Here is a 16,764-nt window from a genome sequence, read left to right as displayed (position 1 = left end):
CGTACCGTATCGCTGCGTTTTTATCGCTGCGTATTTAACGCTGCGTTTTTTACATGCGAGTTTTGATTTTCACATGATTTTCATGTGAAAATCAAAACTGGCATGTAAAAATCGCACCAAAAACGCAGCGATAAAAACGCAGCGTTAAATACGCAGAGATACGGTGCGTGTTAAGCTACCCTTAAAGAGGTTATCCGGAGCTACATCGACATGGCCATTTTCTTGCAGACACAGCCCCACTCTTGTCTCCAGTTTGGGTGCAGGTTTTGAAACTTATTTGCTTTGAAGCAAATGCAGCTTAATTACAAACCACACCTGATCAGGAGACAAAAGTGGTGCTGTCTTTGGAAGAAAGTGTCCATGTTTTTGTAGCACTGGATAACCCCTTTAAAGGTCTATTTCTGTTTTATTTTGCATATGGTGGTGGCATAAGTTCATCATGTCAATATTTTAACTTTTGACATCATAAAGACACGTCACATATTTAGAGACACTGTTCAGGCTGCTGTTAAGACCCACCTACCTAGTCTGATCTAAATTTGAGACCTGTCTGTATGACACAGAAATCCTCATACAGAGTGTCAAGTCCAGGCAGTGTTTTCATAGGGACTAACCAACACAAAGTACAGAGTAGGACACAAAAAGGGCTCTAGATAAGTAGTTAGGTGACTGCACTCTCATCATCACACTGTATATAATAAGCTAGTGTGCTGCAACAGTCCACAGAGTAAGTACCACAGAAAGATGGATAGACCCATTTGCGTGTTCATTTGAAGGAAAGAAGCCAGGAAGGTCATTAGGAAGTTTACAGTGCATATGGCTTATCTAATGACACTGTGCAGTCACTTAAAGCTACTCTGTACCCACAATCTGACCCCGCAAACCACTTGTACCCTCGGATAGCTGCTTTTAACCCCTTAACAACCGCGGGAGTAAGTGTACGCCCCCAAAAACCGTGGCCTTAACGCAAACGGGCGTACAATGTATAGCAGGCCATCCCTGCTTGTCGGCACGGGAGGTGATTAACCCCTCCCGTGCTGACGATCGCCGCTATTGGCTGATCAATTCAGATCAGCCAATGGCGGCGATGTGCAGCTTTCCGGGTCATCGGTGACCCGATGGCCCGGAAAGCAATGGCGGTCGGTGCTGTCCGAGAACGGCACCGACCGCCATTACTGTTAAATGTAATGGTGGCCACGGTGCCACGTCCCGATCGCAGTGACTGGCCGGCCGATCACGGCGATATAAGTACCTCATGAAAGGGTTAAATACCTGCTTTGGACACCTCAGCTAGGTAGCTGAGGTGTCCAGAGCAGGTATTGACCCATACTCACCTGATCCAGCGTCCCGATCGCGTCTTCCGGGTTCCGATCGCGTCCTCGTCTTCGTCGGCGTCTTCGTCTTTTTCCGGCGGTCCCCATCGGCAATCATCGGCTCCAGCGTCGTCAAACTTCGCCTTTTTCCGGAATTTGCGTTCTACTGCCCCCTACCGGCTGATAAGTGTATATAATACACATATCAGTAGCTATAGGGTTGAAGAAAGGTTGTTTTTTTCCTTTTTTTTTTTTTTCCGCACCCTATAGCCGCTGAGTGCTGATCAGCATCGCACGCAAGTGCGCCGCTGATCAGCAACTCCTCCTTTTTGGCGTAGGATGTTTTTTTCCTATATCCTACAGCCACGGTCTGCTGATAAGTGCGCCATTTATCGGCAACTCCTTTCTTGGCGTATTTTTTTTTTTTTATACTTAATGTTAAAAAAACATGTAAAAAAAGACCATTACACTACACGGAATAAAGTTTTACACTACACCACTACACATTTACATACCCCATATACCAATCCCCGTATAAAGATGGCCCCCAGGATGTTTTCGGCGTCGGACGCATACGTTATTATTGCCTCCGACACCGAAACAGCCAGTGAGGATGAATGGGGGGGATCCTTCTTTCCTCCATTCATCCTCATCATCCAGTGACGTGTCTGGGGGGTAGCGTAGCGTACGCTGCCCCCCAGACACATTTTTTCCGCCAGTACCGACCCAATAAGAGATGACGGTATGGCGTGAAATTCTACAAACTCTGTGAGAGTACCTCTGGGTACACTTACAGATTTAGGGTACGTGCACACTGCGGAATGGCGAAGGATAACCCTTTGTGCATTCCGCAGCTGGCACCCACCGGCGGACCAATGCAGGCGTGCTTCTCCGCCCGTGTCATAGACTCCATTCTATGCATGGGCGGATTCCATCGTCCGTCCAAAGAATGAATACGTTGGACGGAGAGCGGAATCCACTCGTGCATAGAATGGATTCTATGACACGGACCGAGACGCGCGCCCGCATCAGTCCGCCGGTGGGTGCCAGCTGCGGAATGCACAAAGGGTTATCCTTCGCCATTCCGCAGTGTGCACGTACCCTTAGAGTGTATGTATGAAGGGATATCCGAATCCAGACCCCAGATGTCCCCAGATGCCTCCCCCCCCCCCATCCTCGGAGTTAGTGGGAAGATCGTTCGGGAACTGATCTTCCCACTGCTGGATAAAGGTTACCACCACCTGTATGGGGATAACTTTTATACCAGCACCCCCTCTCCCGGTCCCTCGCTGCCAGAGCTACTGTAGCTTGCGGCACGATCCGAACATATCAGAAGCAGTAAAAGAGCCCTAATATTTAGCAGCCATGGAGCGGACCCAGCGCTTCTGGATATGAAGGACCCCAGATCGCACCAGGGCAACATTTTCCAGGTGACGTCCCCCACACTGATAAACAGGAGACCCCAGAAGAAGTGCAGAGTGTGGTGTAACAGGGGGATGAGGAAGGACACCATTTTCCAGTGTTACACCTGTCCTGATCACCCCGTCCTCTGCATACTGGATCGCTTCAAGGCGCACCACACGTCATTGGAGTTCTACATTGTCTAAATTCTGTCCCTTATTCCTATTTCAAGGGTCACGTTGATCCAGGGATTATTCTGATCGCCATTATGGAGTCGGGAAGGAATTTTTCCCTGTGATGAGGCTACTGTTGTCTGCCTTACGAGGGTTTTTTGCTTTCCTTTGGATCAACATAGGTTGAATTTGTCATTTTCAACCTTATAAACTAATTGGCCTAACACCCCCAAATAAATTAGAATTGTCCCTTTTCCCCAGCTAAATAGGTATGGCTGCCATTCCCATTAGAGGATGCCATGATGCAATTACAAAGCCTCTGTGCGGCCAGGACAGTAGAAACCCCCCACAAGTGACCCCATTCTGGAAACTACACCCCATAAGGAATCTAACAAGGGGGGCAGCGGGGATATGGCCCCCTGGTGACGGCCACATTTTGGACGTGAAAATGAAAAAAAAATGGTATTTTTTATTTTCACGGCACATGTTCTACATATGTGCCTGTTACCAGTGGGGTCCATATGCTCACTGCACCCCTTGTTAGATTCCTTATGGGGTGCAATTTCCAGAATGGGGTCACTTGTGGGGGGTTTCTACTGTCTTGGCAGAACAGGAGCTTTGTAATTGCGACATGGCCTCCATCCTCCATTCCAGCCTCTAAATGGCGCTCTGTCTCTTTGGTGGCTTGCCCTGTGCCCATATGGCACATTATGTCCACATGTGGGGTATTTTCGTACTCAGGGGAAATTACCCTAGAAGCTTTGCGTTTATTTTCTTTTTTAACCCCTTGTGGAAATGGAAAAAAATCAAGGCTAGACCAACATTTAGTGTAATTTGTTTTAAATTTTTACTCTAAATCATTGATCTTGTCTTGATTTTTTCATTTTTACAAGGGGCTAAAATAAAAAAAAAAAAAAAAAAAACACAAAATGTGTAGAGCAATTTCTCCTGAGTACGAAAATACCCTACATGTGGACATAAAGCGCCATGTGGGTGCAGGGCAAGCCTCCGAAGGGAAGGAGCACCATTTGGTTTTTTGAGGCTGGATTTGGCTGGAATGGATTTCGAGGGGCCATGTTGCATTTAAAAGGCCCCTGTGTTGCAAAGACAGTTGAAACCCCCCACAAGTGACCCAATTATGGAAACTACACCCCTCAGGGAATGTAACAAGGGGTGTAGTGAGCATATGGACCCCACTGGTGACGGGTACAAATGTGGAACAATGTAGCGTGAAAATGAAATATTACATTTTTTACACTATAATGTTGGTCTAGCCTTAAATTTTTCATTTTCACAAGGGGTTAAAAGAGAAAAAAAACACAAAATGTGTAGAGCAATTTCCCCATGTGGACATAAAGCGCCATGTGGGCGCAGGGCAAGCCTCCGAAGGGAAGGAGCGCCATTTGGATTTTGGAGGTTGGACTTGGCTAGAATGGATGATGAACGCCATGTCGCATATACAGAGCCCTCGTGCTGCCAAGACAGTGGAAACCCGCCACAAGTGACCCCATTCTGGAAACTACACCCCTTAAGGAATCTAACAAGGGGTGCAATGAGGATATGGACCCCTTGATGACGGGCACATTTGTGCCGTGAAAGTGAAAAAATGAAAATTTTCACTCTCACGTCACATTTTTCCACATTTGTGCCCGTCACCAGTGGTGTCCATATGCTCACTGCACCCCTTGTTAGATTCCTTGAGGGGTGTAGTTTCCAGAATGGGGTCACTTGTGGGGGGTTTCTGGTGTTTTGGCATCACGAGGGCTCTGTAAATGCGAAGTGGCCCTTGAAATCCATTCCAGTAAAAGCCAGCATCCAAAAGCCAATTGGCGCTCCTTCCCTTTGGAGGCTCGTTCTGCGCCCGCTTGGCACTTTATGTCCACATGTGGGGTATTTCTGTACTCGGGAGAAACTGCGCTACATGTTTTGTGTTTTTTTTTTTCTTTTATCTGATTTTGAAATTTTACTGAAAATTTGGAAATTTGCTGCTAATGTTTTACGCTTTCTATTGCCTAAAAAAAGTGAAACATAGTTTAATAAATGCTGCCAACATAAAGTAGACATGTTGCTAATGCTATTTAATATATAATTTATGTGTCATAACCATTTTCTGTATAAGCAGAAAAGTTTTAAAGTTGGAAAAATGCATTTTATTACAATTTTTCACGTTATTTTGGGTTTTTTCATAAAGATTCGTTATAAGTATCGACTCCAATTTACAAGAAATGTGAAGTACAATATGTCACGAGAAAACAATCTCAGAATCAGCCGGATAGGTAAAAGCATCCCGAAGTTATTAATGAATAAAGTGACACAGGTCATATTCATAAAATTTGCTCCGGTCCTTAAGGCCATTTCAGGCCAGGGCTGTATTAACAGCTGCTGCTGCCCTAGGCACTAAACCTAAAGACGCCCCATCTTCACGCACCTATTGGCGATACCAGACCTGACCAATACCACCATACCCCCCACCCCCCTGGAAAAGACACCAGATTTACTGGCAAGTCTGAACGGGAGGAGGGAAACTAAAAAAATAAAAACAAAAAAAATTGTTTTTTCTGTCCCCCTGCAAGGTGCTGCCCTAGGCATCGGACCACGGGTGCCTAATGGTAAATACGGCCCTGTTTCAGGCCCAGTCCTTAAGGGGTTAATCCAAGATCTGTCCTGGGGTCCGTTCAGCAGGGGATGCAGTAATTGTCATAAAAACTACTTTTAATCTTGCAGCGCTGTGTCTAACGGCCGGGGCTTACATTTGTATACGCATTAGGCTGGCACACCCTCTCTGTCCTTCCTCCCCACCCTACTCATCATCATTAGGAATGCTCCAGGCAGATTGCTTCCTATTCCCCACCTGTGTGTATAATGAACATGGGCTGGATCGTTAATACACCTGTGCTATGCTTAAACTGCAGTAAATGTTCCTGGATCATTCCTAATGAGGAGGAGGGTGGGGAGGAAGGACAGAGAGGGTGTGCCAGCCTTATGCATATACAAATGTAAGCCCGGGCCGTTAGACAGCGCTGCAAGATTAAAAGTTGTTTTTAGGACAATAACTGCATCCCCTGCCGAACGGACCCCAGGACAGATCTTGTATTAAAAGCAGCTATCTGAAGGTACAAGTGGTTTGCAGGGTCAAATTGTGGGTACAGAGTCACTTTAAGTACTTATCTCCAGCCCTTTTTGCATCCAACTCTGTAGTTTGTGTTAGTTAGTCCCCCTGACTTCACACTCTGTCATTGCCCACTGGCACTTAGTACTTCCTTGGAGACAGAAAGCAGTATCACAAGATAGTGTTAACTTATTGCTGTGGTGCAGAGCATAAAACTACCTCTCTGCTGACAGCACACAGCAGGGAGTAAGGGCCCTATTCCACCGGACAATCATCGTTCGCATAATAGTTAACGATTAACGATCTCAAACGACCGCTATTGCGAAAGACCTGAAAACGTTCACTCATTTCCATGGAACGATAATCGTTACTTATAATCATATTTGCGATTGTTTTTTCTTTGCTATTGCGTTCGTATCTACTGCGAATAACCGAATGGCGTCTTATTCAATGCAAACGATTTGCGAACGTTTTGCAAACGAGCAACGATAAAAATAGGTCCAGGTCTTATAAAGCGATCAACGATTTCTCGTTCGGTCGTTATTCGTTAGCTGCATTTCAACCGAACAATTATCGTTTAGATTCGAACAATTTAACGATAATCTGAACGATAATCGTCCGGTGGAATAGGGCCCTTAGTCTCAGTTTCCACAACAATCTCCCAGTGCTGTTGACAGTGAGACCAGACTAGTACTGTACATCACATTCTGTACAGTGACTGGTCTGCATTTCTGTAGTCCCCGCCTGAGATCACTACCTCAGAAGCGATCACTAACTGATTCATTGGCTTCTGATGAGTTTGTTTGACATGCGCTAGCTAAATAAGCTTATGGTAGTCATACTCTCTAAGACTGCATTTTTGTGAACACTTGAGTTACTATAACTGAAAAAAACATTTCACTTCTGTTGTGTGGATTTTCTTGATCTGGTTTACTTTAATGGAATTGTGAATCTTTATGTTCATCCCACTTTGATGTTCTTGAAAATACCCATTTTATGTACTGGTGTTGCAGGACCCTCTTCTTTCTTGAATGTTCCCTTTTGACATGTCAAAGTCATATAATCAGCACCATCGTACTGATGGTTCACCGAATCACATTATACAGCTACTCTGAAACTCACACAACATACCAGCCTCAGTGTCAATCACAGGCAGCTCCTCAACCAGATGACTAGTTGTGGTTGCCGCCCTTTCCCAGCCTTGTTCAGCTTGATTAAACATCTTTTTCCTTACTAAGTGTATAAACCCACACACCGTATAAGCAACGTATTTACTGCTGCGATACGCAGCAAATACGCAGCAAACACGCAGCAAAAACGCATCAAAAACGCAGCAGATTATATCTAAATAACTGAACACAGCATCAAATCTGTACCAACAAATCTGCTGCGTATTTGCTGCGTTTTTGTTGCGTATCTGCTGTGTATACGGTGTGTGGGTTTGTACCCTAAAGGCCAATACTGCAGCCACGGCTGGTATGCCCTGCCAGCTGCACAGTAGCTATGCTGTAATTCTGGTGAGAACCTTAGCAGCACAATCATGCTGTTTTCCTTTAACGTCAAGGACAAGTACAGTTTGGAATTTGTTTACAAGGAATATAAGGTGATGTATAAGAGGTCTGATGACATCATGTTATTTATAATTGGATATCTGTTCTGTTATTTATTGAATAAATAAGAAATAGTTAATCGGTCTGTGTGTTTTCCTCAATTCTTCTTAAAATTTATGCAGGTAGTCTATTAGAAGCAGCATCCTAGCTTGCCTTTAATTAAATTAATCTAAAAAAGAAATTGACTGCAAAATTACCATTGTGGCACAACCAAGAGGGTGTGGCTTACAAAATGGGGCGTGGCTTACAAAATGGAGCGTGTCATAAATATAGTTCAGTTATCGTGACTACATGCACGATAAACCGCGATATGGATTTTGCCCAATATCGCCCAGCCCTAGATTATGCCCACATATGGAGTACCGTTGTACTCAGGAGAACCTGCGTTACAGATTTTGGGGTGCGTTTTCTCTCCTGTTCCTAGTGAAATTGAGAAATTTCCAACTAAACAAACATATTGGAAAAATTCAATTTTTTCATTTTTACTTTCTAATATTGAATACTTTCCTCTAATGCCTGTGGGGTTAAAATGCTCACCACAACCCAAGATGAATTCTTTGAGGGGTGTACTTTCCAAAATGGGATGACTTTTGGGGGTTCTATTCTGCTGACACTACAGGGGCGCTGCAAATGCACCTGGCGCTCAGAAACTTGTTCAGAAAAATCTGCACTGAAAATGCTAATTGGCACTCCCTTCCTTCTGAGCCCGGCTGTGTGCCCATACAGCGGTTTATGCCCACATATGGGGTATCGTTCTACTCAAGAGAACCTGCGTTACAGATTTTGGGGTTCCTTTTTCTCTCTTGTTGCTTGTGAAAATGAGATAATTTAATGTAAACAAATAAATTATTGGAAAATTTCTATTTTCCATTTTTTACGGCCTAATTGTGAATACTTTCCTCAAGCCCCTGTAGAGTCAAAATGCTCATTATACCCCTAGATTAATTTATTAGGGTGTGTAGTTTCCAAAATGGGACCACTTATGGGGGCTTCCAGTATACAAGCCTCTAAATAAATCAGTTTTGGAAATTTTATGAAAATTTGACAATTTGCTGAAACATTTCTAAGCCCCCTAACACCCTAAAAAAAAAAAACGAAATGAAGCCAGAATAAAGAAGACATATTGAAAATGTAACAATAACTAATTTATGTGATATGACTTTCTGTTTTTAGAAGCAAAGAATTTCAAAGTTTTTAAAGTGCAAATTTTTCACAATATTTTGATGTTTTTAACAAAAAACACACAAGACAGTGACCAAATTTTGCCACTAACAAAGTACCATATGTTACGAAAAAACAATCACAGAATCTCTAGCATACGTTTAAGCATCACTGAGCTATAAGTGCATAAAGTGAGACAGGTCAGATTTTGAAAAATGAGCCTAGTCATTAAGGCCCAAATAGGCTTCGTCTTGAAGGGGATAAAATCTCTGCACAGAAAATTTTAATTTTCAAATGTCTTACACACTTAGCTTGTGACTCCCCTAAAGGGTTAAAAGACTTTCTGGATGTGCTTTTGCAGAGTTGGGGGGGGGGGGGGTGTGCAGTTTCTGAAATGGGGTGCTTTGTGGGGCTAACATACAGTCCCCTCAAATACACTTTAAAGCGACTCTGTACCCACAATCTGACCCCCGCAAACCACTTGTACCTTTGGATACCTGCTTTTAATCCAAGATCTGTCCTGCGGTCCCTTCGGCAGGTGATGCAGTTATTGTCCTAAAAAAATACTTTTAGGGTACATTCACAGTTAACGGATACGCAGCTTATTTTCTGCTGTGTATCCGCAGCAGATTTCATTTAAATAACTGAACACAGCATCAAATATGCAGCATCAAATCTGCTGCGGATCCTGTAGGTGTGAACGCACCTTTAAACTTGAAGCCCGTGCCAAACGGGAGTATCTGTGCCCTAACTTTGCACACCCTCTCTGTCCCTCCTCCCCACCTTCATCATTAGGAATCCTATTCGCCACCTGTGGCAGCCCGACACATGGGCTGGATCGTTAAGGACCTGTGCAATGTTCAGCATGGAGAAAATCTTTCAGTGGCATTCCTAATGATGAAGAGGGTGGGGAGGAGGGACGGAGGGGTGGTGCAAAGTTAGGGCACAGTTTCTCCAGTTTGGCACAGGCTTCAAGTTTAAAAGTATTCTTTTAAGGACAATAACTGCATCAACTGCCAAAGGACCGCAGGACAGATCTTGGATTAAAAGCAGCTATCCGAAGGTACAAGTGGTTTGGGGGGGGACAGATTGTGGGTACAGAGTCGCTTTAAACCTGAACAGGTCCCTAAAAATATCTGATTTTGAAATTTTACTGAAAATTTGGAAAATTGCTGCTAATGTTTTAAGCTTTCTTATGTCTAAAAAAAGTGTGTGCTAAAATGATGGAAAAGAGGTTTCCTGAGAGATACTGTCTCAGGAAACCTCTTTTCCATCATTTAGGCACACACTGTAGCGCTTTAAGTGTATACACATATTTTTGGCCTATTTTAACTATTAGGAGGGACCACGGAATCCCTTACTACACTTTAGCAGCATAACAGTTGGCTTTTTTCTAAGTACAGCGCCGTGTATATGTTTGTTTTTCAGAAATTACTTTTTTTGAAGCAACATTTTATCTAAAAATTAAAGATAATTTAATAAATGCCGCCAACATAAAGTAGACATGTTGCTAATGCTATTTAATATATAATTTATGTGGCATAACCATTTTCTGTATGAGCAGAAAAGTTTCAAAGTTGGAAAAATGCATTTTTTTCACAATTTTTCACATTATTTTGGGTTTTTTCATAAAGATTTGTTATACGTATCGACTCCAATTTACCAGAAATGTAAAGTACCATATGTCACTAGAAAACAATCTCAGAATCAGCCAGATAGGTAAAAGCACCCCCAAGTTATTAATGAATAAAGTGACACAGGTCATATTCATAAAATTTCCAGGCCCGGTCCTTAAGGGGTTAAAGAGGACCTGTCACCCCCCCGCGCTGGGGTGACAGGCTCCCGACCCCCAGATAGATCCCCTTATACTAACCTCATGTCACCGAGTCCTGTTGCCGGAGCCGGTCCCGGGACGGAGATATCCCGGTGAGAAGCCAGCGCGCGCTGTGGAGATGAGTCCAGCGTCCATAGAGAATGAATGGAGCCGGACTCATCTCTGCTGTGCGCGCACGGCTCCATCATTCTCTATGGACGCTGGACTCATCTCCACAGCGCGCGCGCCGGCTTCTCACTGGGATATCTCCATCCCGGGACCGGCTCGGGCAGCGGGACTTGGCGACATGAGGTAAGTATAAGGGGATCTATCTGGTGGTCGGGAGCCTGTCACCCCGGCGCGGGGGGTGACAGGTCTCCTTTAAAGTTACATTAATGACGCAGCTTATAAATATAAACATTTTCAATCCTATTGCTTCTTGCCTTTTAAGAGCGACAAATTACTGTAATTCGCATCAAAGGTTATATATTCATTTTATACATTAGTTACAAGTAACCTCTTAAGGACGCATGACGTACCGGTACGTCATGCGTCCGCAAGAGGTGTTCAGGGCGGGGCGGCGCGGCGACCCCGCTCTGAACCGCCATGATCCCGGGTGCCACGTGTAGCCCGGAACCGCGGCTATTAGCGGGCACGGTCCGATCACCGTGCCTGCTAATTCAGTAATCGGATGCAGCTGTCAAAGTTGACAGCTGCATCCGATTACTATATGCAGCACTTCCCTGGTGTCTAGTGGGGTGGATCGCTCCTCCGGGTTGTTGTCCCGGAGGAGCAATCCACACATCCTTTTCCTGCTGGGGTCTTCGCCAAAATGGCGCTGATCCCGGCTCGGCACTCGGATGCTTTCGGCTGCAGCAGCCGAAAGCAAATGAATTCAGATCGTTTGTACAGCAAAGATCTCAATGAGAGATCAGTGCACTTTTACTAGAAGTCCCCCAGGGGGGCTTCTAGTATAAGTGTATAAAAAAAAAAAAAAAAAAGTATTGTTATTAGTAAAAAGCGCCCTCCCCTAATGAAAGTTTGAATCACCCTGCTTTTCCCATGTTTTAAATAAAAGTAAATAAATACATAAATAAACATGTTTGGTATCGCCACGTGCGTAATCGCCCGAACTATTAATTAATCACGTTAATTAGCGTAAGCGCTAAAAAATCCCAAAGTGCTAAAAGTCGTATATCAAGGTACCGATAGAAGGTAAACATCATGGCGCAAAAAATGACACTTCACTCAGCCCCATAGACCAAAGAATAAAAGTGTTCTAAGTATGGGAATGGAGCGATTTTAAGGAACATATATTTGGTAACAATGGTTTGAATTTTTTACAGGCGGTCAGATAAAATAAAAGTTATACATGTTACATATCGTTGTAATCATAACGAATTGAGGAACATGCATAACAAGTCAGTTTTACCCCAGGGCGAATGGCGTAAAAACAAATACCCCCAAATAAAAGAAATGCGTTTTTCTGTTCAATTTCACCACACATTGAATTTTTTCCTGGTTTCGCAATGTACTTTATGCAAAAATTCAGCCTGTTATTGCAAAGTACAATTAGTGGCGCAAAAAATAAGGGTTCATGTGGGTTTCTAGGTGGATAAATGCAAGTGCTATGGCCTTTTAAACACGAGGAGGAAAAAACAAAAATGCAAAAATGAAAATTGTCTCCGTCCTTAAGAGGTTAAAAGAAAGCAAGTGCTACTTTTTACACATAGAAGTCAGCGGAGCCCCCCACCCAGGTCACTGCTGTACTTTGTCCTGTTTACTTCTTCCTTCTCACATGTGATATGCAGGTAAGACATGACAAACAGTCAAACCTACAATACTAGGGCTGAGAACTGCCCCAGGCCTCCACCTAGACAAGGCCCATCTCTATTTGTCTGTATCAGTCTTGAAATTCTAATGCTGGTCTGAACAATATAATTATACCTTACAGCAAAATGCTTCTTCTGATTGTACAAGAAACACACACAGCATTCAAAATGGCAACACTACCACTCCTTTTTGGACTTGGACTGCATTGCTGCATGTCCTTCTGTTTGCATTACGCATTACCTGTACAATACCATGCTACGCTCATCAATAGCTTTTCATTGCCAGCCTGATATAATGTAATAAAATGGAGAAATGCACAATGTGGTATAGAAGCGACGTCCCACAACCATCATCTGTTTACTACAGGTACAGCAGCTGCAGGGCATAGTAACATTACATCATAATGGTATGCAGTACTATATAATCATGTAGAAGCTCTGTACCGTACTCAGTGTTATGTGGCAATGGCTACTGTGCACGTGCCACACAGAAGTATCCACACATATGGAAAGGAGAAGGTGGTAAAGAAAGGGGTTGACTTCCTGTGGTACCCCAGGATACCATTACTTACACTAGATATTTTGTATGACTGTGCTATACAGCATATATATTACAGGTATGGAAATTAAAGAAGTTTTTCAGGAAAAAAGGATTTGCTAGTAAAGCTATCACTTGCTGATTGGCAGGGTGCCAACACCCTGAAACCCAATGATCAGATGTTTGGTGCCCAAAATACACAGAGAAAAGAGCTGACGCAGTTGGCCCACAGTGTAGTGGTGGCACTAAGTAACTGGAGTCTCAGCTCCTTTTTACTTAAAGGGAAACTATCAGCAGGTTAGACAAATCTAACTTGCTGACACGTTTCTTTTGTGCACAGGATGCTGAGGATGAAGGAAAGTCTGTTTCTGTTAGCTCCTTAAACTAATCGGGCTTTTTGGAGCACTAGGGCGGGCCCCAGAGCACCGATTCACCCCCAGCAAGCCTGCTTTGTTGATTTTCGTTATGAAAGGCGGGACGGCCGGGGGTGGTAGCCCCCACACACCGACCGATTAGCATACGGATGTAACTAGTAAGGGTTTATTCACATGTTCAGAGAAACTCGCACATCATGGATGTGGAGGCCCTGCAGTGGTTTTTTCACCGCCCAGCATGATGTATCAATCACATGCTGGGAGCTGGGAAAGTGATTGAATATTTGCTGCAGTGCCATGACACAGCTGCGTGGATTATTAGAGTGCCGCAAATATTTAAACCCTTTCCCCGCTCCCTGCATGATAGTTATACATTACGATGGACAAGAGAAAGAATCTACTGCAAGGCTTCCTCGTCCATGTCACCATTTCCCTTTAATGGTGCCAACTGCTCCTGGTCTCCATCTCAGTAGTAATATTATTACTGATATATTAAAAAGTAATATAATAACCTGTATATTTATCCTTTTACACTCCTAAGTTTCCTTCTTTGTGAAGTGATACATGTATATCATATGGTATTATTCTGATCTATCTATCATGGTATGAACTATACTATTCATGTTTACCCCCTTAGCCTCCCCCCCCCCCCCCCATTATCTGTACTGCCACATGTATATGTTATAGTCACTAATACAGATATACACCCCCACCAACACTGATACATGTGTATGGTATTGTTAATATATAAATTATATTACACACATATCTTCTTACACCCCTAGCACCCCATTAGCTTTAGGTACCCATGTATATGGAGTAATCATTCTGTTACTGAAGTGTATTACACCCTCATACACCCCTGTACACTGACACATGTATATGATATGCTATGAAGTATATTATACATGTGTACCCTCTTTTAGTCACTGATACAGATATACATAGAGTATATTATATGCCTATCTTATCATACGTCCCCAAGCAACCAGTACTCAGTCTATGATACCGTAATCGTATACATGAAGTATATTCCACCCATATCGTCTCCCCAGCACCTGTACTGGCATGTGTCTATGGTATAATCCTACTGTGACGGAGATACATGAGGTATATTAGCTATGTATCTCCTCATACCCCGCCTCCGACACACGGATATAATAGGAAGACACGTATATACGCATGCACAGTGGTAAGAGGTCCCTTCAATTGCCCCGCTGTTACCTGGACAGGTTTGGAGCTGCCCCCCTCCTCCACAGAGGACAGCTGCAGGGTAACTAGCGCCATGCTGCCCCTTCCCAGTCTCTACCAGTCCTGGCCCTCTCCCTAGGACTTTCTTGGCTCTCGGTGTCTTTCTTGCTTTCTTACTTTGCCTTCTAAAATCAGGAAGAGAGTGATGGACGGCCCCTTTAAGGAGGAGCCCAGAGTCAGGAGAGGTATGTGAGGGGGAAGAGACCGTCTCCGAAGAAAGTGACATGCCCCTACATGGAGGGGAGTTTGCCGGTTATCAGGACTCACGCCTGAGCAGCGCCGCAGGGTTACGGTGCACGGCTATGCCGCTGATCCGCGAGAATGGCCGGAGCCCTGTGTGTGCGCACTGCCGGCCTCTCATGCCGTCACTGTGGAACTGAGTGGAACACAAGGCCGCAGGTTCTGGGGATAGGGAAGAAATACAGAGTGCAGCTGCTGCAGAACCTCTTTTATAGAGCAAAACAGTAATGACATGGCTGGCATCATGTCAGAGGGGTTCTGCAGCCGTAATGCTACCATACATTGCCACATCTGCAAATTACTCTACCAGTTACCAATCTGCACATTGTACACCCCTGCACATGTATTTATTACTGGATCCGAGGCTTACATTCCACTAATTAAATGGGTCCAAGGAATTGGTCACAGGCTAAAAAGTCTGCCTCACAAACTGCTCAGAAAACCAGAGCTGCAATTTGGGCTTTACATTTGGATTTTACAATGGGAGGAATCTGCAGCAATTTCTTGTGGAAACACACTGAGGGTGACCTAACACATAAGTTTTTCGGGTCAGTGTTTTTCCCCGAACATGGACTTCAATGCTGAAGTCCATGTTCGGGTCAAAGTACCTACCCAAATGCACCCGCACCAGAAAAGAAGGGGTTAAGTGACCCCTTCCTTGCTGGAGCAGGTGGCAGACACGGACACAGAGGATGTTTAAAGGGGTAGTTGCAGTGTCAAGCAATATTTTACTAAATAACACATATTACAAAGTTATACAACTTTGTAATGTGTGTTATTTAAAGTGACTGTACCACAAGGCCCAGGCAGAAGCACTGGAGGCGGGCCGACCCACCCTAAGTGGGAGGAAGCCTTAGCCCCTCTATGATTGGGTTCCATTGATTCTAATGGAGTCACATCATGGAGGGGCTGGGGTTTCTGTCCACTAAGGGTGGGTTCATACTGAGGAATTCTCGCGGACATGTCACTTCTTTCGGCGGATAGCGGAATGCGCCGGCCCATAGAATGGTGTCTATGGAGCCGGCGGAAAGGCTGCGCTGACATACTGCGGAATTCCGCAGAGCTTATCCGCGAGAATTCCTCAGTATGAACCCTTCCTAAGGGTGGATCGGCCCGCCTCCAGTGCTTCCGCCTGGGCCTGGAGGTACAGTCACTTTAAGTGAATGGTCCCCTTCCCCATGTTTCGGGTCTAGCGTGTTGGGAGGGAAACATCATAAAGGGGCCATTGACTTAAATTACACACATTACAAAGTTGTATAACTTTGTAATGTGTGTTATTTAGTGAAATAATGCTTTACACCACACTACCCCTTTAACTTACTCTCTGGTCTTTTCCCTGTCTTTTTGTCAGCGGCTGAGCAGGAACAATGCTGTAGTCGCTAATTGGCTGAGATGACACTGGAGCATCTTCATCTTAGCCAATCAGCGGCTGCAGCGGTGTCCCGGCTGCAGCCACTGATGCTGTGGCTCCACATTTGAAGAGAAACGCAGTGTGCCAGGCTCTGCTGAAGATAGATGATGTTGGGGTGACTGTACTGGGCACCCATCCCAGCAAGGAAGGGGGGCAATTAACCCCTTCCTTGCTGGGATGGTTACTTTGTGACACCAATGTAGCCCCCATGGGGTCAATTGAGGATGCCATTGATCCTCACTTAACCCTCTGGGGGCCACATTGTTTAGTCTGTCACACAAGGGATCAAGTATGGATGCCATGCATCTATACTTAACCCCTTGTGTGCTATACTGTAAGCAGCATATGCTAAGATGCTGGCTGCTGCAAGGTGCATTATACCTGTCACAATAATAAGTGTTTTGCTCCTGGACTTTTTTTGTGTATTTTTCCCTTTTGTTTTTCAGATATTGTTATCCTGTGGATTCATTGGACTACCGTCGATGACCAGAACGTTTTTTTACTTAAAAAGTGGTCGACGAGGGGTGTGGGGGTGTTT

The 16,764-nt window shown here is 44.4% G+C and overlaps 1 protein-coding gene across 1 annotated transcript in view; it reads right to left on the bottom strand.

Moving 5' to 3' along the window:
* The window catches only part of SSH3 (slingshot protein phosphatase 3), a 120,273-nt gene extending 105,552 nt beyond the window's left edge, over positions 1–14,721 (bottom strand). Inside the window, exon 1 of the mRNA XM_069980779.1 lies at positions 14,549–14,721. Within this exon, the coding sequence (XP_069836880.1) occupies positions 14,549–14,611 (63 nt within the window). The 5' untranslated portion in view covers positions 14,612–14,721. The remainder of the gene's footprint in view (positions 1–14,548) is intronic.
* Positions 14,722–16,764: the final 2,043 nt, after the last annotated feature.

This window comes from Dendropsophus ebraccatus, chromosome 8 (genome assembly GCF_027789765.1).
Source record: "Dendropsophus ebraccatus isolate aDenEbr1 chromosome 8, aDenEbr1.pat, whole genome shotgun sequence".
NCBI classification, from domain to species: Eukaryota; Metazoa; Chordata; class Amphibia; order Anura; family Hylidae; genus Dendropsophus; species Dendropsophus ebraccatus.
Note: the sequence above shows the minus strand (reverse complement) of the source record. Positions and strands in the feature narration are given on the sequence as shown.